Consider the following 26,108-nt stretch of genomic DNA (forward strand, 5'->3'; position numbering starts at 1 on the left):
TTAAGGTTGGTTATAACATGGAAGGTATAATCACCTCCACCTTTCAAAAACTATTTTATTTCAGGTCTTATCTGTACTCTTGATTTAGTGAAAAACAAATAAATTCATTCATTTAACTCAAAGAATCTGTAATATCATCTTCTACTTCTGAAATATGGTGGAAATAGGTTGCACAACTATATTCTTGAGGTATAAGAGCATTCCTAAATGCCAATCTCCTAGTCTGGGTCATAATCTTCCTACCTAGAGTAACCACACTCTCTTCCTCTCATCTCTGTCCCTTCCAAATCCACCCTCCTAGCAGTCAGCCATATTAATCTTTCTAAAATATCACTTTCATCATATCACTTCCCTGCTCAAAAACCTGAAATCTTTCAGGCTGGCTTTAAAAGTTGTCCATCATCTGGACCCACATTCTGACCTTTTCTCTATCATCTCACAATATTCCCCTACAAACCTCTTTCTGCTCCAGCTGGACCAATTAACTATTTCACAAACAAACCAGCTTATCTTTGCTTATGTCCTCTCTCCTGTCTTCCCTGAAAACTCAAATCATGTCTATCCATTTTCCAAAAGCCCTGTTTATCTTTACTCCTGAATGTGCCCCTTTTTGATATTCATTCTCATTCTCTCTCTCTCTCTCTCTCTCTCTCTCTCTCTCTCTCTCTCTCTCTCTCGCACACAGTCATACACTGCCTTGTGACATGGTGCCAGGTAACTTCTAGTGCTATTCATCTCTTACAGATGGTGATTTGTGTTTAACTCCAAGAAGATGCTTGGGAGAAGAGATGGAGCAGTAAATTGCTGTGAATCGCCCAAAGTCTCTACAGAGGAGCCTTACATTTACTAGGTTCTTGGGAACCACAACAGCCTAGAGAGTAGGGGATGGGAGCAATTATTATAAGCCTACAGTGTGCAGAGCATTGTGCCGGACATGGAAGATGAAGTTTCAGTAAGGCATAAGCTTTACGCCCAAAGTGCTTGTGTTCTATGGAAGAGCTTATAATATTTTTATGTGTTTTTTTAACTAGACTCTACAGTCTAAATATTAACTAGATGGATGAATGGAATTCTAAATGAAATATAAATGTACTCTCTGTATTTTGGCAATTTTACAGGAGGATTAGGAGAATAATTTGTGACTCTTTATACCTTACCTAGAGGAACCCAGTTATGTGAATGAATTAGTGACCACTTACATATGCATTAACAATCTGCTTTAAACTGGAAGGTTTTATTATACTTAAATGGCAAACAACTACCTATAAATACATTATTCTAAAAACTAAACATATTTTACATATTAATACCTGTGATCTAAAGTCAAAGTATAAGGAATGTGATTTTTCTAAGCAAGTGTTGGATATCTAAGCAGAGTTAGGAAGATAGGGATCTGACCCCACCAAGGCTTCTATGCATGTGACCCAAGTCAGAAATTCTTGAGAGGATGAAGGAAAAAGTACAAGACATGCTTTTCTTTGACTCTCAAAAATAATATCTCATCTCCACAACATATAAAGAAAGGAAATGACATATAGATATTATACAGAATAAAGTACTTTAGCTCTGAATTTATTGCACATTCAAACTAGAATCAAGATCCCAGAAGGAGATGCATCATTATTGTATCTCTCCAATGTCCAGTACAGGACAAAATTCTAACAGGACATGCTTCACGGGCAGATGCACAAGCCAGGTCCTAGGACAGGAAGGACAGGGAGGACACCTCTCTCTGCCAGGTTTACCAAACAAAGCACGAGACCCTCAAGTTTCATCATGAGAGATATGACATTTAATATGAAGATTTTCTGGCCTCAGGGACCGATTAAACACAAAAATAGAAAGGTGACAGAGACATCAAAATCCCTCAGGGAAATTTCTGAAAACATTCTCTATGGCTCTGCTTTTGTGGGTCTTTTGAGGTTTGCCTGAAGGCTGTCTGATGTCATTAAGAAGTGACTCCCCTGACATTAATTCTGAGGGTATACATCTTTATTTCACGTGGAACAGTGCATTTCATGTTCACCTGAGTTATTCACTAACCAGTCTCTTAAAAAAAACCAATCTGCATTCAACTCCACAGTCCATCGTGAATGACCTTCTAGAAGGCCAGTTCTAGGAAACATAGTTCTTCACATGCAGCCTGGGGAGGTGGCAGGACTAAGGAAAGCTCGTGCTTGCAGGGTGCTGGGAAAAGTACAGGATGGTTCTTTATCAGTGACCTCTGGACTTATCCGCGGAGTAGTGCTTAAATGTGTATGAGGATTCAAAGGATACTATGTTTTATAGCGCTACAGAAACATGAAGGCTAAAATGCACATTTCTACAGAGAGAAAAAATGATGTAGAGAAACTGGACCAATCTTGTGATCATCCCAGGAAGAACAGAATTTCTGCAATACCAAATGAGTGGATTTCAAGAAGATGCATCAGTGTAAATGTATAGACACACAGCTGTGTTTCTGTATAAATACACATAATACACTCACACAAATACAGTTTATGTATAGATAAATAGATAGTGCGTATGTATATAGATATATAATCGAAGAACACCTTAAATTGGAACTACATAGGAGAGTAATCCAGAGCAGGTAACTGAAATAAGCCAGACATCCAGCACAATGCAAGAAAACATGAGGGCTACTTGTGACAGGATGAAGGAAGGAGCTTGAAATCTGCCCTTAGTCCAAGGATCTTTTATCTAGAAAAAACATATTGATGCCAATGAAGCAGTAGGTTGTTAGGGACTACAGTTTGATAATCTAATAAAACCTTCTCATAGGAGATATTCTGTGAGTCCAGGACAAAGAACACTGAATTTGTACTTGGCCCTTGGTCAATACTTTTTGAACTGAATTAAAAGAAACCCAACAGCCATCCCCCAAGGATCTAACTGGGATTTCCCATCCTGTCGGATAATCTGTATGGATGCAAAAGAGGCAGATTATTCTAAGAGATACTGCAGGAGGAGTTCAAGATTTGGCAACTCCACAGTCCATCGTGAATGACCTTCTAGAAGGCCAGTTCTAGGAAACACAGTTCTTCACATGCAGCCTGGGGAGGTGGCAGGACTAAGGAAAGCTCGTGCTTGCAGGGTGCTGGGAAAAGTACAGGTTTGAACTGGGATTTGGTTCTGTCACTTACTACAAGGGTGACCCTGAGCAAATAACCTCACTTCCCTGGGTCTCACTTTCCTCCCCTGTAAAAAGGAGAGGGCTGGACCAGATGATGAATAAGGTCCCTTCTGATACAACCCTAGGAACCTGATTTTGTAAAAAAAAAGGGAAGAAGGGTATGAGGGGAGAGAAAAAGCTACTATGTTTTAGACATAAGTCAAAGTCCGAGTCAGAGAGAACCAAGAGTTGAATATTTGTTTTGTCACTTCCTGATTTGTGTGACCATAGACAACTCACTTAATCACTGAGTCTCAGTTTTCATATCTGTAAAATGAAGGGGATAAACTAGACCATGAGTTTTTAAGCTGGAGTCCATGAACTTGATTTTGAAAAACATTTTGATAAATTAATTTTGATATAATTAGATGCCTTTATAATCTCAAATGTTTTATTTTAAGCATTTAAAACATTATTTTGAATATAAAAAGGCCAAAGGTTAACAAAAGTTAAAAATCTCTAGATCAGATGATCTCTCAGGTTCTTTCAAACTAACATTCTATATCATTCTAGATTTAAGAAGGCTTAAAGCCTCTATTTAGATCACCAGCTGCCCACTTGCTCACATTCTAATTTTCACCAGAAAAAGTGAGAAATCACAAAAGAAACTGATAGAAATGGATATCTCTGACAATATGCATATGTGTAAGGAATACTGTAGGGGGATGGGGTAGTTTTCAGTTTATCTCAGAAGGTTCTGGGACAGTATGAGTTTTTTATTGGGAAGATGTATGAAAATCAAGTCCAGAAGTCTAACCATCAGCAAAGTAACACATCCAAAGCTAAATGGAGCACAAGATATAGGTTCTGCCCTCAAGGGAAAGAACAATGCAGACCGGAATATTGAGGGAAGAGTTCGTGAAATGAGGAAGACTTGCGCTAGACCATGGAAGAACAAGAGGCACCGACAAGGAGAGAGGAAAGGGAATAGTGAATTCACTAGCAATGAGGAGAGACCTAGATGAAACAAATGTGTCACAAAGAGAAACAGTAGGACCTAAGGCTGGACTAGTTGGGTAAAAACAATTGGACAAAGTAGAGGGTTGGAGCCTTAAAAGTCACACACTGTGTGTGTGCATGCTTATATTTGCACAGTATCTCAAAAGTATTCATGATATCTTGGACTATTAAGGCATATATATGTGTGTATATATATATATATATATATGTATATACATATATATATACACACATATATATGTTTTGTTTTGTTTATTTCTGTTGTTCAGTTTTTTGAATTGTATCCAACTCTTCATAACCCCATTTCAGAGTTTTCTTACAAAGATATTAAAATAGTTTGTCGTTTTCTTCTCCAGCTTATTTTACAGGTAAGGAAACTGAGGCAGAGTTAAATGACTTGCCCAGAGTCACACATCTAATAAGTGTCTGGGGCTGAATTTGAATGCACAAAGAGGAGTCTTCCCACTTCGAAACTGAATGCTCTATCCCCTGTACCACCTAGCTGTTTCCATATTCAAATATATATATATATGTATGTATATATATATATAAACAAACACACACACATATATGTATATGTATATAATATATATGTGTTTGTGTGTATGCATAAATGTATAAGAATATATGAAATATGCTCATATTAAAAGGGAGATAAACAGCATTTGGGAGACTTAGGAATGTGCCATCCCAGCTGCAACTGTCAAGGTACCAAAAAAAAAAAAAAGATTCTGACCTTCAAAAAACAATGAAGATAATATCCAATATTGTACAGCAACAATTCACTTAATAACTGTTTTTTAGAAATAATTAACAGTGTGCACCAGAGCGAGAGTCAGTGTTTGCAGAGACAGGCATCATGGCCACTCTCCTCATATACTGAACAACAAAAAAAGATTTCCAGTGTGGGATGGGGCCCGAGGCAAGGAAGACTGAAATAGAGATGAAGGCCTCCCACACTGGCTGGGCCAGAGCCAGGCCTGAAGCACCCCTGTCTCCTGACTGACCCCAGGACTCGAGCCATTGCAACAAGGGCCAACGAAGCCCCAGAGCAGGTTCCAGAGGAAGGTGACGGGGATCCTCGCAGCCACCCCAGCACGTGCTGAGGACAGCTTTCAGGTCTTTGATTTTTAAGTCGACAGAAATGGAAGTACGTTTAATTACAGCCGTGACTGGAGGGACTGTGCTTCTCACAAAAGTGATTCCCTTGATGTTCACTGGGTGGGGGGCAGGGAAGGGCCGCCATTTGGTCTCCCCATGTTATTCTCCTGCTGCTTCCAGCGCTAACTGGTACTTACAGGTTTGTATTATTCTTCTGTATTAGACTGCTCCTCACTGACCTCTGCTCTTAAAAACAGGATCAACGACTGAAGACCAGTACAGAATTCCAGTCTGATTAAGTAACAGTTTTCCCTGCCCTACTGGCCCTCTCTCATCAGATACTATAAGCAGTAATTGTGCCACCAGTGAAGGCTTTTTTTCCCCCCTTTAGTAACAAGCAGGTGTTAATTGCTTGAAAATAAACAGTCTCACTTCTTACTTTAAATTAAAAAAAAAATTTGTGTTTTGTTTTGTTTTTTTAAACCCTTACCTTCCAACTAAGAACAATACTGAGTATTGGTTCTAAGGCAGAAGAGTGGTAAGGGCTAGGCAATGGGGGTCAAGTGACTTGCCCAGGGTCACACCGCTAGGAAGTATCAGAGACTAGATTTAAATCCAGGACCTCCCAATCCCTGGGCCTGGCTCTCAATCCACTGAGCCACCCAGATGCCCCCTTTTGTGTTTTATAAAAAAAGAAAAGACAAGCTAGAAACCCAAACTAAGAAATCAAAGTCACTTGTACTAAATTTAAAATGTAATAAAAATTTAATATATTGATTTCAAAAACCTTTAAGTTAACAAAATGAGAGTTTTAAAGCAATTTAATAACAAATTAGTTTATTTTCATAGTTCACACTTTAAAAAATATACACTATTAGCTAATTGTATAAATGCTTGTATTTAATCAAGGTTGGATAAGCAAGTTAATCAAATGACTATCCTAGAAAAAGTTACACAAATTAGAGTAACACATTTCCTGATTTCTCTCTCTCTTTGTGGACAATAATTATTCTAAAAAACCCCAGTATAATCAAGAGTTACACAGAAATAATTAAGATTTACACAGAAATTTATTGTCCCACGATTATAAAATGTCTCAATATACCAAAACTTTCGAAGTATAGTTATATAGAACTGGACTAGGGGCAACCAAGTGACACAGTAGATAGAACGTCGGGCTGGGAGTCAGGAAGATTCCTCTTCCCGAGTTCCAACACAGCCTCAGACACTCTGGAACTGTGTGACCCTGGGCAAATGTACTACCAAGTGAAGCCCAAAGAGCTGGGCCTGACTAAAATGACTAAGAAACAAAAGGAACAGAAAGACATCGGATGAAGGCTTCCCACCGAGTATGAATGACAGCCTTTCAGACTTACTTTGAAATATCACAAAGAATCACAAAAACTTGGAATGGGTCAGGACCTCAGAGGTCCCTGAAAAAGAACATCTGAAGAAGGTTTACCTTCTTTGCCTCAGTGTGTACAGGCCTAACTCCATTACCCCCATGGCCATCCACTCCACATCTGGATGCTTCTTATTGTTAGATTTTCCCTTTATATCGAGATCAAATTTGACTCTTTGCAACTTCCAACTACTGCCCCCAAATAGAGCTTTTTAAAATAAGCAAAATGCACCTACTGCCTCTTCTATGGGATGGCTCACTACCAGAAGACAGCTGTCCCATTCCCCTGCCATCCCACCCCCAACTCCCTGTTCTAGGCTAATCCTCACGTCCTTCCATGGACCCAGGCTCTGTGTCCTCCGGCAGGCCTCACTTGATTTCCTTTATATGGCCATCTAGACTAGCAGAAAAGATCAACAAGCACCATTGTTGTGTAAAAGATCAAAGTGTAGTTCCTCACAGGTCTTCTGGACATCTATCTTAAAAAATTGAATGGGACTTCGGGTCTTGTACATTTGTGTTATCTTGGGTCATGTATAATGGATGTCCAGTGCTCAGGAGAGGCCTGACAGCACTAGATGGATGGATGTTAACTCTCATTTTTGTTACTATGATGGATATGACTCAACCCATTCCTTGAAGCTGGCCTTCAACTACAAAAGAAAGCAATTTTAAAAAAAAAGAAAGATCTTGGATGCCCTTATTCAGTTTACTAGTTAAAGGCAGAAATGTTTGTCTGCCTTAACTGGTCAAGGTTATAGATGGAGGGAAGACTTCCACAGATTAAACCTTGGCTGAACAGAAACCACAAGATTTTAAAACTAAAAGGGTTAACCTTCATCAATTGACAGCGGAGGAAATGGAAGCTCAGGGAAAGAAAATGGTTTGCCCTATGCTAGATAGCTAGTTAACAAAACCAAAAGAACCAGAACCCTGGGCACTGGATTGCCATTCTGGTGTTCTTGACATACATGGAAAATGTAACCAATTCAACCAAACCAAGAGCTTCAGCCATCCCAACAAGTGATTGCACAGATGGAATTGTAGAGCGCTTTGCATTCTGACTTAACTTGAAATACTTTCACATATTGCAGTTTGAGGTGACAGTATTTATACTGGCCCAAAAGGCTTTATTTGATTAAATCAAATTTTGTTAAGTTTTCTTTTGTTAAATCTTTAGTAACCTTACACAGCCCCCAAATATACCTCTTACAGCAAAGTATTTGAAGTCTTAGATTATTACAATGTCTATTAAACAAAATTACATAAAGGAGCCTTTGAGGCTGATAACCCATAAGGGACCTTTAAATAAGGCTTCAAAGTTGGCAAAGCAAAAAATGCATCACCTTCCGAACCACAACTGATACTAGAGGCAGTATCATCTCCATTCATCCCCATTTTATAGCTAGCTGAGGAAACTAAGGACATTCCCCTGGTGGCAAAGAGAGAAAAGAGGCAGGAGGAGAGCCTGGCTAATCCTGATTCTCCCCAGCATGTCCCGGGGCCTCTCTACCAACAAAGTCTTACAAAGCTTCCTGCTCCATTTATGAAACAACTATGTCGTCTCAGAGACTAAGATTTCTTTTTTCTTGGGAGAAATACTAGGATTAAAATTTAGAGAGGGCTTTAGGGCTTGCACATCTTACCTCTAAAAGACCATCCTCAGGCAGATCAGTACAGTGAACAGCATTCTGAATTCTGCTCTTCCCAAAGATGGCTCGGAGGGTTCCAGGGCGGAGATGACGAGCTACTTCCTATGAAACATTTATATAACATATATTAAACAACTATACATATAACCTAATATTTAACTTTAAGATACATAGATTTTCCATAGAACACTCACATACAGGCATACATATGCATATGTACATGTTTGTATACACACACATGCATGCATACATACATACATACATCTATACAGGCAGTGAGGTGGCTCAGAGCATAAAGCACTGAGGCTGGAGTCAAGAAGACCCCTTTCCTGATTTCAAATCCAGCCTCATACACTTAATAGCTATGTGACTCTGGGCAAGTTGCTGAAGCCTGTTTGCCTCAGTTTCCTCATCTGTAAAATGAGCTAGAGAAGGAAAAGGAAAACTCTAGGATCTTTGCCAAGAAAACCTCAAATGAGGGCCCAAAAAGTCAGATGTGATGGAAACAACTGAACTACGCATACACACGGAAAAAAATCTATGTTTAAGAATTTCTGTTAAATTAACGAAAAACAAAGGAAAAGGAGGAAATATATTTTAAGACTTTTGGTGAGGCTTTTCCAAATTTTCCATTGATACATTTAAATGACTGTCAGAGAAAAAAAGTAACTGAAATTTTTTATTATTAAGATTAATAAATTAAAACATATGCCCATTTCAATAATGATCATAACCCTAAATTTTATAACAACAATGGAACTCTCAAGTAACTCATTAACCTGAACAGACTGAATGGCATCCAATAACAAGCTAATGAGAAAATATTGATTGTATGATTATATTGGCTTACATTTATAGAAAAGATATTTGTACATTATTCTCAACTCAATTGAACAAACATATATTAAATGTCTGTTGTGTTTAGAGTACTATGGCAAGATCAGTGCTTCTCACACTTTTTGTTCTTAAGACTCCTTTACACTGTGAAAGCCCTTCCCAACCCTAGATCCAATCTATCTTCCCCACTTTATATACACAACTCTTCTTCCTCCACAACACAGTCCCACCAAGCTCATCTTCCTGCTCTTCCTTACCTACAACACCCTATCTTTCATTTCTGCCCCTTTGTAACTTGGAATTTCTTTATTTTCTTCAAGTTCTGTTCAAATAGCATCTTCCTGAGGAATCCTTTCCCACTACCTGCTAGTACTTTCCTTTTCAAAAAAGAAAAGTTAACTTGTCTTTATTTAAATAGCTAGGTGGTGTTGAGTTGAGAGTGCTGGCTGTGGAGCTAGGAACACTTATGTTTGAATATTATCTCTCTCATCATGGCAGACATTTTTGCAGACATCATTTATTTTTTTTGTTCCTCACAACAATCCTATGAGATAGGCGGTAAACAGATCCAGACAAACTGGCCTTCTCTCTATTCCTCACATACCACACTCCCTCTCTCCCAGTTTTTCCCGTGTCTGGAATGCTCTTTCTCCTCACCATCAGAGCCTTATAGAAATACTCTTTTCCTTCAAGGCAGCTCAGATATCTCCTGCATTCTACCTAAAACCTAGCCTGACCCCCCAACTGCTCATGCCTATTTTCCTTATCTTGCATGGAACTGTCTTGAATTTATGTATAATCCATGGTACTTCTTTTCTCCCTGGTTTGAATGTAAAATCCTCAAAGATAGTGATTGTTTCATCCTCTATAACTATCCCCAGCACCAAGCACAGTGTGTGGTATCTAAGTGCTTAATAAATGTTTGTTTATTGACTGAATATAAATTTCTCCACTTTATTGTTGAAGAAATGAAGGCTCAGATTCGTTGTGACTTGCTCCTTGTCACACAGCTAAGAAATACTGGAGCAAGACCTCAAAGACAGATTTTTTCTGTTCTAAGACTAGGAATCCTTCTCTTATAGTTGAAGCAATGATTCTCGCCCCCCCCCCCCACCTCCTCCCACCCAAAATAGCCAAAAAGCCACTATTCTGTTCTTGTTATCTCCCTGCTTTCAGCAGATTCACAGCAATCATTTCAAAAATGCCTATAATTCACAGTTTATTTTTTACAAGATAAAATTTCAATGCCTGAAATTAATGGGAATAAACACCACTAAAGAATGCAGAAAGTCATATTAATAATTTAAACAGGATTAAAACAACTCCTCTACTTTAAAATAATTTCTTTCAAAACATATATCTCAAGAGAATTCTCTCAAATTTTTATCCTAAAATGACAATGAATAATCAAGTAGCAACAATTTTAGATTACATAAATCATTCATGAAGAAATAATCCAATAAAATATGATGGAAGTACTTTTACTCTTCTATTATTTTGAAGATGACTTATCAATTATAAAACCACAGAACATCAAGTACATGCTTATCTCCTTTAGAAATTAAAGCTTTCATTTTTGTTCAATCATTTCCCTCTGCAAATATACTGATAAAAATGGCCCCATATTTTCTCATCCCTAATGCATCAGGCATACTTGTTAAAGTCAGAATTCCTGGGACTTCCGGGTTAAGATGGTGGCAGAGTAGAGGCAGGGCAACTTTCTCTCCTTACACACAGTTATAGCACACCTCCAAAGGACAAGAAAACAAAATCCAGATGAAAGAAGGGACCCCACAATAGGGCGCAGTATCGGGCACTTCCACGCTATAAGTGGGGGAAATAGCTCCCATCAAAATGCAAGCGGGTCACCCCTCCCCCAGCCCACCCACAGTACCAGAGGCAGAGGCTGCGCTCCAGAGTTAGAGCGAGCGGGGGCACAAAATCTAGCCCCTAGACAGCTAGCTGGCACTACTAGGAGTTTGCCCCTGAGAGCGGCAAGGCCTGATATCCCAGGAGGCTGGAAAACTCTGACCTTGGACACTGGAGTGGGGCTGAAAGAGGCAGCAGCAGCACCCAGCTCACTCAGACTCAGGGGAAAACCCCAGGTAGAGGAGCAAACGTAGGCCAAGTTCTGGGCTCTGGGCAGCTGGCTAGGAACACGGGGGCTTGACCCTGAAAACAGCTAGACCAGAGACCCCAGGAGAGTCCCCAGAGAAACCAGGAGACTCACAAAGTAGCCTCGGGCAAAAACTGCTCCCTAACTCCATACAAAGAGAATCAGATTGCCTTACTCAGACTTCTGGTAGATAAAGCACAATGATGCCAAGCAAAGCCCAAGAAACAAACAAGAAGACAAAGAAAAAAACTCTAACACTTGATAACTTCTGCACTGAAAAAAAAAACAGAAAACAGAGGAGGACAAACAATTAAAGACATCCAAACCTTCCCAAAAATATGAAAATGGGTCACGAGATCTTGAAGACTTCAAATTTGAGATTATGAGAAAGATAGAAGAGATCTGACAGGAAAATAACAATTTAAAAGGCAGAATTTTACAATTGGAAAGTGAGACTCAGAAATCAAATTAATTGATAAGCAAATTGAAGAGCAGAAATGACCAGCTGGAAGCCTTGAAAAACCAGATAGACCAGATTGAAAAAGGAAAACCAAAAGATTTTAGCCAAAAACCAGTCGTGAAAGGCAAGAATTGGGCAATTAGAAGCCAATGATCTCACAAGACAAGAAGAATTAATAAAGCAAGGTCAAAAGACTGACAAAATAGAAGGAAATATGAAATATCTCAATGAGAAGTTAATAGACCAAGAAAACAGGTCTAGAAGAGTCAATTTGAGAATCATTGGTTTTTCTGGAAAAGCAGAAATTAATAGAAATTTGAACACCATACTAAAAGAAATTATTCAGCAAAACTGCCCCGAAGTTCTACAACAAGAGGGCAATATAGACATTGAAAGGATCCATGCCCACCCTCTACACTAAACCCTGAAAAGACAACCCCCCAGGAATATAATAGCCAAATTCAAGAGCTTCTCAAGTAAAAGAAAAAATTTTACAAGAAGCCAGAAAGAGACAATTCAGATATCAAGGAGCACCAATCAGGATCACACAGGATCTGGCAGCCTCCACACTAAAAGACCACTAGGCTTGGAATATGATATTCAGAAAGGCAAGAGAACTGGGTCTACAACCAAGGATCACCTACCCATCAAAACTGACTATGTCCTTCCAGGGGAAAGTTTGGGCATTCAACAAGATAGAAGATTTCCAAGTATTTGCACAGAAAAGACCAGGACTAAATAGAAAGTTCAATATCCAACCACAAAAACCAAGAGAAACATGAAAAGGTAAATAAAGAAACAGAGGGGGAAGAAAGAAAACTCTTATTTTTAAATTTGCCTCTTTAAGGGCTTTAATAAGACCAAATTATTTGTATTCCTATGTGGAGAAATGTTATGTGTAATTTTCAAAAACTGTATTCACTATTATAGTAATTAGAAGAATTATTCTTCTAGGGAGAGGTTGGAACACTAAATGGTCTAAGATGAGATGGGGTAGGGAAAAAAGAGGAGTGAATAGTAGATGACACTAAGAGAAAACTGAATGAATAAGAAAAATAGGATATTCTATACCACACAAAGAGAGCATGGGAAGGGGAGGGGATGAATATTATTTTAAGAAGGAGAGGAAGAGAGCATTAAGAGGTAATATTTAAACCTTACTCTCAGTGGAATTAATCCTAGGAGGGAAGAGTAGCTATATCCATTGGGATATAGAATTCTATCTAACCCTACTAAGAAAGTCAGAAGGGATCAACCAAGGGGAGCAGGGGAGTGGGGAGGTCAAAAAAGGGAGGGGAGGGGAGGAGAGGGGGGAGGGAATTCATTAGGCCTTAAAAAATAAAAAGAAGGGGATAATAAGGGAGGGGGTGAAAAGGGAAGTAAACCAAGGGAGGGGACCAGGGGGACTGGTCTAAAGTCAGAATTCCTAGCATCCTAAAAATATAGCCTTAGAACAAACCTCAGGCCCCATTTAGTCTCTCTTCCCACCTACTGCCAGATTATATGTAAATTTTTTGCAAAGACAAATATCTATTATGATCTCTATGATATCCAGGGGACCAAGATTTTATAGTTCCCTCTAACAGAAATAATTACAAGAGACATGAGAACACTTAAGGCCCCTGAAACACTTAGAAAGGAGGATATGAGTATTCATAATGTTTATTTGTAACTGCAGAATTCAAAAAGCCAAGTCACATTGTGAAAAATGAAACTGGTGTAACATGATGTTGACTTGTTGCCTGCAGAGGCTCTGCAGCCTTTTAGTCTCTACCAAATTCCTGCCACATTCCTCTCAACCCCCAATCAAGTCAAAGGTTTGGTTACTGTGCAGCTTGTCATAAGTACAGAAACTACTAAAAATTCTGCTCAGGTAATCCTGCAGCAGAAGGGCAAATGCCCAGCACCCCAAATACCCAGCATCCCAAATGACCTCCAAAATCCAAACTTGGAAAAATAAAATAGAATGAGGATGGCAAAGACAGTGTGAACAACCTGATCAAAGAGAGGCCTATTTAATCATTCACGTGCTGAATGCATCACAGAAAAGAACATTATTTCCCAGTTAGTAGTAATGAAAATTTGCTAGATTCAAACTCTTTATTGTAGCTCTTTGCCCTCACCTGCAACAAGATTTCTTGGATGTTTGCTACCTGTCCATGCTCATGAAAGTGTGGTCTACAATAGAACCTCTATTCCCCTTTCTCTGAGTGGAGGTCCAAGCACTATTGGCAATAAAAACAATGGATTCTTTATCCATAGCAGCAGGAATTTTTTACATTAACATGAATGCATATGAGTGGTAATTTTCAAAAATAAAACAGTAGATAATAGCAGATCCCATCAGGTTTGGAATGAGAAAAGATATTTCTATTGTGGTAACTTTTCTCTGTTCTCAACAGTGGACATTAGAATAAGAATGCAAATGACCTTCCTTTATAGAAGATACTAAACATTAGAGCTGAAAAGGACCCTAGGGAACATTTAGCAAAACATCTTAACAGCTGAGGGAATGGAGGGGCCAATGAGAGGAGGTACCTGTCCAATGTCATTGGAGGAGATGGGAAGAAAGCAGAATCTGCTTGCTAGCCCCCATTTTAGAAGTGTTTCCATTATGGCACATTGCTTGTATGATAACACATGCAACAGGTTTCCAAATTTAAGGTTACTGATTCTATGAAAAATATGTAGTCATTTGGCCAATTGATAAATTATATATTCATATGTTGGATTGATAAATTATATCCATATAACTAGACAAAACAACCAAAAGTTTTGTTCTTAAAGACCTGATTTTCCAGTTAAAAAAATTCTTTGTTAACCTTTAGTGATTAAACTGGACAAGCTATAGATTAACATTCACCCAAAGGGCAGAAGGAATTAAGTTTTGCCTCTAAAGAGAGTAGATGAGGCCCAGAGGTGACTAGTATGGGCTGGGATGAGCAGTCTCCAGGGCTGATGTGAAATAAGTAAGGAATTATTTTGATAATCACTGGCATTTTCATATAACACCAAGCTAAGAGAACTAAACAAATGCATAACAAATGAATGAAAAATTACAACAAAAACAATATATACTTGGGAAGACATCTATAGTGTTTTATGAGAGGTTATGTTTTCTACATTTCAGAAAGTTTTTCTTTTTTAATTCTTATTAATATCATTTTAATATTGCTTTCATCTACCAATACATCACTCTCCATATCCTTTCCCAGGGAGCTGTCCCCTTATAACAAAGAATTTTCAAAGAGAAAAAGGAAAAAAAAAACTAGGTCAGCGAAACTAACTTATAATCACTGAAGATGTGACCTGCAATATTTTGAACCCATACTTCCCCACCTCAGCAAAGAAGGGAGAAAAGAGAATTCTGATATTTCTTCTTTAGGGTAAACTTAGTATAACTGTGCAGCATTCGAAATTGATGATTTTGACACTGTTCTTCCTATTGACATTGTTATAGTCATTATGTAAACTGGGAACTCCTGAGGACAGGGATAATCTTTTGTGACTTTTTATATTCTCAGTTCTTAGTATAGAACCTGGCACATAGTGGGCAACTAACATATATTTATTGACTAACTACTTCATTTTGTATAAGTTCTCATGTCATCCTGTGCTTCTCAGCATTCATCTTCATCTTTTTTTATGGCACAGTACTATTCCATTACACTCATACATCACAGTTTTTTGAGTTATTCCCCAACTAAGATGAATCTATTTTGTTTCCAGTTCTTTGCTATTACAGAAAGATCTAGGACTTTTTTTTTTTATCATTGACCTTCTTAGAGTATATGCCTAATAGCAGGATCTCTTCCTGGTCAAAAATCAAAATCATTTTAGTCACTTTCTTAACACAATTTCAAATCTTAGCACTTAATTCTAAAGGGATAGTTCTGAATGTTTTCCTTGGCTCTACCAATATTTAACACACACCTATGCACAAACTACCCTTATAAAGGTGTATTTTTTTAAGACCTGTGAATTGTTTAACACTGAATCAGTTCATTGCTGATGATCCACACAACACAGAACACTTGTTTACTGAGCTTCCCCTACAAATTACTTCTATTAATAAGAAGTAGACATTGACTGATATACTCCTAAAGCAAAAATTCTTAACCTAGGATCTATCTCCAAAAGGTCATAGACAGATTTTGGGAAATCTATGAACTTTGGATGGGGAAAAAGTATGATATTTTTATTTTTACTATCCACTAACTAAAATTTAACATTTCCCTCAATTATAAATGTAGGCAATAAGGATTATTCAAAAAAGGGGTCCATGGGCTTCACCAGTCTACCAAAGAGATCCATGACAAGCAAAAAAATTAAGAATCATTACTCTAGTGTCTAGAAATCCTTCTAGAAGCTCTTCAGAGGATTAACAATAATGATCCCTTCGAACAGATAAACAAACAGCCATTTGTTAGTTGAAAGAGTCACCAGTGAATGAAACACTGGAGAATTAACAGTAAGTATATACTTCCCATTAGTAAATATTGAAACATCTGGTTTATCAACTCTGACAGGTTTGCCATCTCATTTTCCATTAAGTCAAAATTAGTTGTAATGTAAATTTATAAAAACTGAAGGATGTAATTAAAGGCTGTTTCAGATTAAATATTTCAATAACTCTATCTTATCTTTTCCACTAATTATTGATGGGAAAGCAGAGTATTATTAATACTGCCTATTAGCAACAATATACAGTAGGTACTCAACAAATGAATCTTTTGAATCTGCATACTTTGAAACAGGTTAAAGAGACTGCTCTGAAACTGGTCTATTTCCACATATAATATAAGCAGCTAATTGAGGGCATCAAAATTTAGGGCATGGACAGATCCTGGTTAAGATGGCGGCAGAGTAAAAAGCAGCTGCTTAACCTCTTCTAACCAAAACATATAGGACTCCTCAAAGGGGACATAAAAACAAATCCAGATGAATGAAGGGACCCCACAACACGGTGCAACATTGAAGGTATGTGGGTTCTGGGCATTTCCATGCTATAAAGGGGTGAAACAGCTCTCACTAAAACGTGAGCTGAGCAACCCCCTTGCCACCCACACCACCTACAGTGCCAAAGCCAGCACACAAGAGTTAGAGTAAGTTTGGGGCACCCATTAAGTCATTGGCAGCTCCAGGGCCTATTCCTGAGAGCAGCAAGACTTAAGACCCCAAGAGGCTAAAGAATGCGCGGACTTTGAACACAGACCTTGAGTGCAGGCGCGGGTTAAGGCGCAGGCGTGGACAAGGATCTTGAGCACAAGCTTGGACCTTGAGTGGGGACCCAGTGCAGACGGGAGCACGGCTGTGGAAGCAGCATCCTGAGACTGTTAAAGGAGCCTCGGGCAGAGGAACAAGCAAGGGGACCACCAGCAGGCTTGACTCTGAGAACAACTAGACCTGAGACCTCAGGAGCCTAAAGAGTGCAGACAGACCCTGGGTGTGAGGATAAAGCTGATAAGGTGCTGGGCTAACAATGGAAAGCCAGAATCAGGAACCCCAGAAGAGAAAAATCAACAAAAAGAAATCTTTAACACTCAACAACTTTTACACAGAAAAAATCCAGACAACAGAGCAAACAGCAAAAGAGAACAAACAAGCAATCACATCCAAACCTTCCCAAAATGATGAAAACTGGTCACAAGCTCTTGAAGAGTTCAAATCTGAGATTATGAGAAAGATGGAAGAGATTTGGCGAGAAAAGTGGGAAATAGCTCAAAAGGAAATTAACACGTTAGAAGACAGAAATTCCCAATTGAAGAAAGATGCCCCAAAATCAAAGGAAATGGTAAGCAAAATGGAAACCAAAATCAGGCAAGAAAATAACAGTTTAAAAGGCAGAATTTTGCAATGGAAAGTGAGGCAAGTAAATTGAAGACCAGAAATGAGCAGATTAAAAAGGAAAACCAGTCTCTAAATAATTGAGCAATTAGAAGCTAATGATCTCTCAAGACAACAAGAACAAATAAAGCAAAGCCAAAAGATTGATAAAATAGAAGGAAATATGAAATATCTCAATGAGAAGTTAATAGACCAAGAAAACAGGTCTAGAAGAGACAATCTGAGGATCATTGTCTTCCTGAAAAAGCAGAAATAAATAGAAATTTGAACACCATACTAAAAGAAATTATTCAGCAAAACTGCCCTGAAGTTCTACAACAAGAGGGCAATATAGACATTGAAAGGATCCATAGATCACCCTCTACACTAAACCCTAAAAAGACAACCCCCCAGGAATATAATAGCCAAATTCAAGAGCTTCTCAAGTAAAAGAAAAAATTTTACAAGAAGCCAGAAACAGACAATTCAGACATCAAGGAGCACCAATCAGGATCACACAGGATCTGGCAGCCTCCACACTAAAAGACCGCTAGGCTTGGAATACGATATTCAGAAAGGCAAGAGAAGTGGGTCTACAACCAAGGATCACATACCCATCAAAACTGACTATATCCTTCCAGGGGAAAGTATGGGCATTCAACAAGATAGAAGATTTCCAAGTATTTGCACAGAAAAGACCAGGACTAAATGGAAAGTTCAATATCCAACCACAAAAATCAAGAGAAACATGAAAAGGTAAATAAGAAACAGAGGGGAAAGAAAGAAAACTCTTATTTTTTAAATTTGCCTCTTTAAGGGCTTCAATAAGATCTAATTATTTGTATTCCTATGTGGAGAAATGTTATGTGTAAGTCTCTGTAGTGAACTCTAATCACTATTATAGTTTTCGCTATTATAGTAATTAGAATAATTATTCATAGGGAGAGGTTGGAATACTAAATAGTCTAAGATGATATGGGGGTGGGGAAAGAGGGGGATGAATAGTAGAGGACACCAAGAGAAACTTGAATGAATAAGAAAAATAGGATAATCTATTACACACAAAGAGGGCATGGGAAGGGGAAGGAATGAATACTATTATAAGAAGGAGAGGAAGAGAGCATTAAGAGGTAATATTTAAACCTTACCTTCAATGGAATTAACCCTAAGAGGGAAGAGTAGCTATATCCATTGGGATATAGAACTCTATCTAACCCTACTGAGAAAGTCAGAAGGGATAAACCAAAGGGAACAGGGGAATGGGGAGGTCAAAAAAGGGAGGGAAGAAGAAGGGGGAGGAAATTCATTAGGCCTTAAAAATAAAAAAAAGAGGGGAATAATAAGGGAGGGTGTAGAAAGGTAAATAAATCAAGGGAGGGGATAAGGGTTACTGGCTTAAAGCAAACCACTGGTTTAAAAGGAAATGGTGTAAGAAGAAGAAGTAGAATTAGGGGAGGATACAAAAATGTCAGCGAATGCATAACTGATAATTATAACTCTGAATGTGAATGGGATGAACTAGCTCATAAAACGGAAGCAAATAGCAGAGTGGATTAGAAACCAAAATCCTACCATATGTTGTCTACAAGAAACACATATGAGGCGGGTGGACATACAAAAGTTTAAGGTTAAGGGCTTGAGCAAAATCTTTTGGGCATCAAATGAGAAAAAGAAGGCAGGAGTGGCTATTATGATTTCTGACAAAGCCATAGTAAAAATAAATATAATTAAAAAAGACAAGGAAGGTAATTACATCCTGATAAAAGGCAGCATAGACAATGAGGAAATAACAGTGCTCAATATGTATACACCAAGTGGCATAGCATCCAAATTCCTAAAGGAGAAACTGGCAGAGCTCATGAAGGAAATAGATAGTAAAACCATACTAGTGGGAGATCTAAATATTCCTCTTTCAGATCTAGATAAATCAAACCAAAAAATAAATAAGAAAGAGGTAAGAGAGGTGAATGAAATCCTAGAAAAATTAGATTTAATAGATATGTGGAGAAAAATAAATAGGGACAAAAAAGGAATACACCTTCTTTTCAGCTGCACATGGTACAATTCACAAAGATTGACCATGTAATAGGGCATAGAAACATTGCAAACAAATGCAAAAGAGCAGAAATAATAAATGTAACCTTCTCATATCATAATGCAATAAAAATAATAATTAGTAAGGGTACCTGGACAGGCAAATCAAAAACTAATTGGAAATTAAATAATATGATTCTCTAAAACCAGTTAGTCAAAGAAGAAATCATAGAAACAATCAACAATTTCATTGGAGAGAATGACAATGATGAGACATCCTACCAAATTCTGTGGGATGCAGCTAAGGCAGTACTCAGGGGGAAATTTATATCCTTGAGTGCATATATTAACAAATTGTGGAGGGCAGAGATTAATGAATTGGGCATGCAACTTAAAAAACTTGAAAGCGAGCAAATTAAAAATCACCAGATGAAAACTAAATTAGAAATACTAAAATTAAAGGGAGAAATTAATAAAATTGAAAGTAAAAGAACTATTGAATTAATAAATAAGACTAGAAGCTGGTATTTTGAGAAAACAGATAAAATAGACAAAGTACTGGTCAATCTAATAAAAAAAGGAAAGAAGAAAACCAAATTGACAGTATCAAAGATGAAAAGGGAGACATCACCTCTAATGAAGAGGAAATTAAGGCAATCATTAAAAACTATTTTGCCCAATTATATGGCAATAAATATAGCAATCTAGGAGATATGGATGAATATTTACAAAAATATAAATTGCCTAGATTAACAGCAGAAGAAATAGAATACCTAAATAATCCCATATCAGAAAAAGAAATTGAACAAGCCATCAAAGAACTCCCTAAAAAAAATCTCCAGAGCTGGATGGATTCACAAGTGAATTCTATCACACATTCAAAGAATAACTAATCCCAATACTATACAAATTATTTGATATGATAAGCAAAGGAGTCCTACCAAATTCCTTTCATGACACAAATATGGTACTGATTCCAAAGCCAGGGAGATCAAAGACAGAGAAAGAAAACTACAGACCAATCTCCCTAATGATCATTGATGCAAAAATCTTAAATAGAATACTAGCAAAGAGACTCCAGCAAGTGATCAAGAGGATCATCCACCATGATTAGTTGGGATTTATACTAAGAATGCAAGGATGGTTCAACATTAGGAAAACCATCCACATAATTGACCATATCAACAATCTAACAAAGAAAAATTACATGATTATCTTAATAGATGCAGAAAAAGCCTCTGATAAAATACAACATCCATTCCTATTGAAAACACTGGAAAGTATAGGTCCTTTCCTAAAAGTAATAAACAGTATATACCTAAAACCATCAACAAGCATCATATGCAATGGGAATGAATTAGAAGCCTTTCCAATAAGATCAGAAGTGAAACAAGGATGCCCATTATCACCTCTATTATTTAACATTGTACTAGAAACACTAGCAGTAGCAATTAGAGAAGAAAAAGAAATTGAAGGTATCAAAATAGGCAATAAGGAGACTAAGCTATCACTCTTTGCAGATGATATGATGGTCTACTTAAAAAATACTAGAGAATCAACAAAGAAGCTTGTAGAAATAATCAACAACTTTAGCAAAGTTGCAGGATACAAAATAAATGCACATAAATCATCAGCATTTCTATATATTTCCAACACATTAGAGCAGCAAGAGGTAGAAAGAGAAACACCATTTAAAATCACTCTAGACAATATAAAATACTTAGGAATCTATCTACCAAAACAAAGACAGGAATTATATGAACACAACTACAAAACACTTTCCAAACAATTAAAACTAGATCTAAACAATTGGAAAAACATTGATTGTTCATGGGTAGGACGAGCTAACATAATAAAAATGACCATTCTACCCAAATTAATTTACCTATTTAGTGCCATACCTGGAGACCCTCAGCCTTAACTTTTTGTCTGTGACTAGACCTGAGATTTCATCAGTATGGAAAGTTCTTCACTAGAAACTTCCATTGGTTGGTAGATAGAAGACATACCAACAAAATCTTAAATTGTTTTGAAATTTATAAAGACTTATTATAGAGAATTATTTGGAGTACTAAAAGGTTGTGTAATTTTGTCATGGTTATACAACCCTCTATTATTTTTTTCTTATTTTTGGAAAATTCTATCACTAGCAATCCCTCTTCCCTCATAATAAAAAAAAGGAGTAACACAATCTTTGTAAAAAATAAGCATTAAAAAACAAATTCAATATTTCTCAAGCCCCCAAAATATATTTTTATATCCTGAATCCATCAGTTCAGCAGATAAGTAGCATGCTCATTTATCAATCCTCTGGAGTTCTGGCTGGTTGTACACTGAGAGAAATCTTAAATCTTCCAAAGTTTTTTTTTTTCCTTATAATGTTGTCATTGTATAAATTGATCTCTTGGCTTGGAGAAAAAAAAATTGAGAGTGGAAAAGGTTCTTAGAGGAGACCTAGGCTAACACTTTACCCCAAACAGGTTTCAACATCTTCAGCATTTCCCACCAGCTGTACTCCTTGCACTTGATAATGTTCCCTAGATGACCTCATCACCAGGAAACACATCAGAAAGATTGCATCAGCGTTGATACTCACACCCACCTCATCAGTACCCTCATTATCCTCTGCTCCTTTGATTGAAGGGCTAATGGGTAGAGCAAAGAACTCTTCCCAAAACCTCCATTTAGAGAAGGTTTCCAGGCTGGCCAGTTCTTCATTTCTCATCAGTTATACATCTTAGACTGGACCCCACCATGCCCTTGAGATGGATAACTTTTTCCCTAGCCTTTTTCCAGCCGACTTTGTTTCCTTTTATATCTCATCTTCCCTTATTAGACTGTAAGCTTCTTGAGGGCAAGGACTATTTCTTATTTATAAACCCAGTACTTAGAGCAACATCTGCCACTAAACAGGTACTTAATATATACCAACTGATTGACACAACAGTTGACCATCTAGGCCAGTGATTCCCAAAGTGGGTGCTACCGCCCCCTGGTGGGTGCTGCAGCGATGGGGGGGGGCAGTGATGGCCACAGGTGCATTTATCTTTCATATTAATTGCTATTAAAATTTTTAAAAACTTAATTTCCAGGGGGCTAAGTAATATTTTTTTCTGGAAAGGGGGCAATAGGCCAAAAAAGTTTGGGAACCACTGATCTAGGCCCTTCCAGAGGACCTACAAGGAAAAAAAATCCTTGCTTCTTAAGGAAGCACATTCCATAACTGGACGGTTCTTGCATGGAGCCAAAATTTTCATCCTACAATACTGTTCTTTGTTTCTAGTTCTTCTCTTTGGAGACAAATAAAATAAGTCTAATTTTCTTCTATATAATAATCTGATAACTTAGAAAATAACACAGAACTATCCAGCAGTCATAAAAAAACCTACTCTTTAATTAGGAATAGGTATAGGTTCATTATTCTGGCCACCACACAGTCATGAGCTAAATAAATACCACACAGAGTCAAAGGCTCTGGGACCCTGGGAACCATATCTCTGGGAGAAAGCACTGTGCTAAGTACCAACTCCTCTGGGAGAAGGCACCATGCTAGATGCCAACTCCAAAGGGAAACTGAACCTGAGAGTCTCTTATATCCTTTTGGGAAGCCTACAGAGACTAACCACAAACAGGTGTATAAACTTCCTAACATTCAGCAGCTATGGTATTAGGGAAGGTCAGCTGTAACAAATCAAATGCAAAGGTCAAACTGGGCTTCCTGAGAAGAAACTTTACCCAATAGAGAAGCCTTCAAAAAAAGTACTTAATATTCAAACCAAAATAGGGGTACTTGACACTGGGGTAACAGTAAACTAAGTCATCCAAAAATCCATGTGGACAAATCCTTAAATTATTTGAAGATAATGACCATGTTTTCCAGGATATCACTAGGGAAATATCAAGGATTCAGACCAGAAAATTAGGTATACCAGTCATGTAGTAAGAGATGGATAGTATGAATATTGTATTGGGATGGACAAAACAGTAAAACAAGCAAAAAACTGACAGAGACCTTCAGAGTATTGGGACAGTTTATGGAAGATTATTGACAAAGGCTGCAAAGGTTGAAAAGTCATAGGAGTACCCACATAAATGAGATCACTAATACAGGCCTGAGAATTTAGAAAGAATTCCTATACAGTCAAGGAAACTTGAAGAACAAAAATTGGGGAAATAAATGTAAAGCTATTGCTAAATGCCACTGATTCTTCCATTTTGGTAAACTGAGTTTCATAAAATCAATTAAGGGACTACGATGTGCCAAGCACTGTGCTAGGTGCTGGGAAGAAAATTAGTTCCCCCTGGAAACTGCAAGTAACTGAAGGGATTTAATTGTCCTACATATTTAGGATGCCAGTAGACTTGGGCCCTCCTGCTAGATCCCAGGTCCTTGAGCTCATCCCAAGCTGGGACCAAGAAAGGCCTGAGGGAAGAGCTCTGGCAAAGCCTACCAACTTTTCCATCGATCTTGGCACTGTTTCATTTATAAATGTATTAATATACTGGGATTTTCCAAAATATGCTTCTGACTGCACAAAGTAAGCATGCTTTATTATTTTCTTAGCTAAAAAAAAAAGCATTAGTTCTCAAATACATGAAGTTAATAAAGGCAAAATATGCCACAAAAGAAACGTAGTTTTTTCTCATGTATTTTTCCACTTCATTTATTCCCCACATGCTGTACACAAGCTGAGGGAAATAAGAAAAACAGTTTCTCCAATACACCTACACATATATTTTTCTGCCTTGTACTAGAAGCTTTCCAAAGCAGAATTCTGTCCTTTCCACAAAGGACAGATGATCTTTCAACTGTCTTCTATCAGCTGCCTCTATCTCCCTCACTCCTCAACTATCCTCTTCTGAGTTGATTTATAGGAATGACTGTATCTCAATGTACTTCGAAACTATGAGGAAATAGGGAGACTTATATAACAAGATGGGGGAAGATAAAGACAGACAGATATAGATAAACAGAAAGATATGGGATATGTATACACCCATGTATATACTGACAGATGTACATGTCTAGATGGATATATGTACACATTTGTATATATGTATATATTCTATTTCTAGTGGATTTCACTGATGTCCACACTTCTTCTAATGATGTAAATGACAATCTATTCATATCTTTTCATCTTGCATGACTTTTCCAAGAACCCCCTAAATCCTCCAAAGCCAGAGGGTCAATTTCCATCACAAGCAGTTTGACAACAAAACAAAAAGAATGCTAAGGCTTAAAGATGGGTTTCTCAAATGTCTGAAATACATACAATTCTGGTTGCCACATTTTAAAAAAAATGTGATGAAATCTAAGCCAGTTAAGAGAATGATAACTAACATGGTCAAAAGTTTGAGATGCAAGTCTTCACAGCTACTCCTTTTTTCTTTCAGGAACAAGAGACAGAAAGGAGCTCAGCATTATATTATTCAAATTTTACCTCAACAAAAACTGCTGGGAAAATTGGAAAACAATATGGGAGAGATTAGGTTTAGATCAACAAATTTTACCTCAGATCTATCAGCATTCCTTATTTTTGAATTAATACACACTGTGTGGGGATTCTATAGTAATTGTTAAATTTAAATTTAAATCAATAACTCCAGGTTCTTATTTTCCATAGAGTTTTATTAATAATCACTTAAGATAGAGAAAGCAGATTAAAGCCTAATCTAACCTAACTGACCATGTGTGTGGATTCTCAGCCAGGCTCTTTTATCCTCCGTCCCCCTCACCCCCCATGCACATGTGTTCACATCCATTCACACAGCGTAAGCATGCAAATGGGATGCTGGGTTGGACGAGTCTTGGGAAGTGAATTCTATCACACATAATCAAGCCACATACTTGAGTTTGGGAGGAATGCTGTGGACACCCCCAGAACATACACCTCGCAATGGTGATAGAACAGGAAACCCAATGCAAATACTGCCCAGTCCTTTTTGACATTCACTCTTCTCGTCAAGCAATACAAAGCTCATCGGAACCCCTGACTTCTTCCCCACACCTTGGTCAGTCAATAAGTATTTTTTAATAAACCTTTACCTTCTGTATTAGAAACAATACTGAGTGTCAGTTCCAAGGCAGAAGAGGGCTAAGGGCTAGGTAACTGGGATGAAGTGACTTGCCCAGGGTCACAGAGCTAGGAAGTGCCCGAAGTCATATCTGAAGCCAGGACCATCTGTCTCCAAGCCTGGCTCTCTATCCATTGAGCCACCTCGTTGCCCCCCAAACAATAAGTATTGAACAGTTACTATGTGCCAGACTCTGTTCTAGGTACTGGAGATACAAATACAAAAAAATAAAATAAAATAAAACAATATCTTCTCACTTCAAAAAAGGAACTTATTCTAATGGGGAAGGAAAGTTTATACAATATAAACATAAAATTAATCAATACAAATGAAAAAAAGCAGTTAAATATAAGGTTATCTGGGAGGGAGGGTACCAGCAGTCGGAGGATCAGGAAAGGCTTCATGGAGAAGATGGTTCTCTATTTTAAAGGAAGAAAAACTCTACACAACAGAGGAAGGAGGGAGTA

The 26,108-nt window shown here is 37.7% G+C and overlaps 1 protein-coding gene across 1 annotated transcript in view; it reads right to left on the reverse strand.

The window, feature by feature from the left end:
- NME7 (NME/NM23 family member 7) overlaps positions 1–26,108 on the reverse strand; it is a 133,927-nt gene that overhangs the window by 53,369 nt on the left and 54,450 nt on the right. The window contains exon 11 of the mRNA XM_044674875.1: positions 8,285–8,392. Within this exon, the coding sequence (XP_044530810.1) occupies positions 8,285–8,392 (108 nt within the window). The remainder of the gene's footprint in view (positions 1–8,284; positions 8,393–26,108) is intronic.

This window comes from Gracilinanus agilis, chromosome 4, assembly GCF_016433145.1.
Source record: "Gracilinanus agilis isolate LMUSP501 chromosome 4, AgileGrace, whole genome shotgun sequence".
NCBI lineage: Eukaryota > Metazoa > Chordata > Mammalia > Didelphimorphia > Didelphidae > Gracilinanus > Gracilinanus agilis.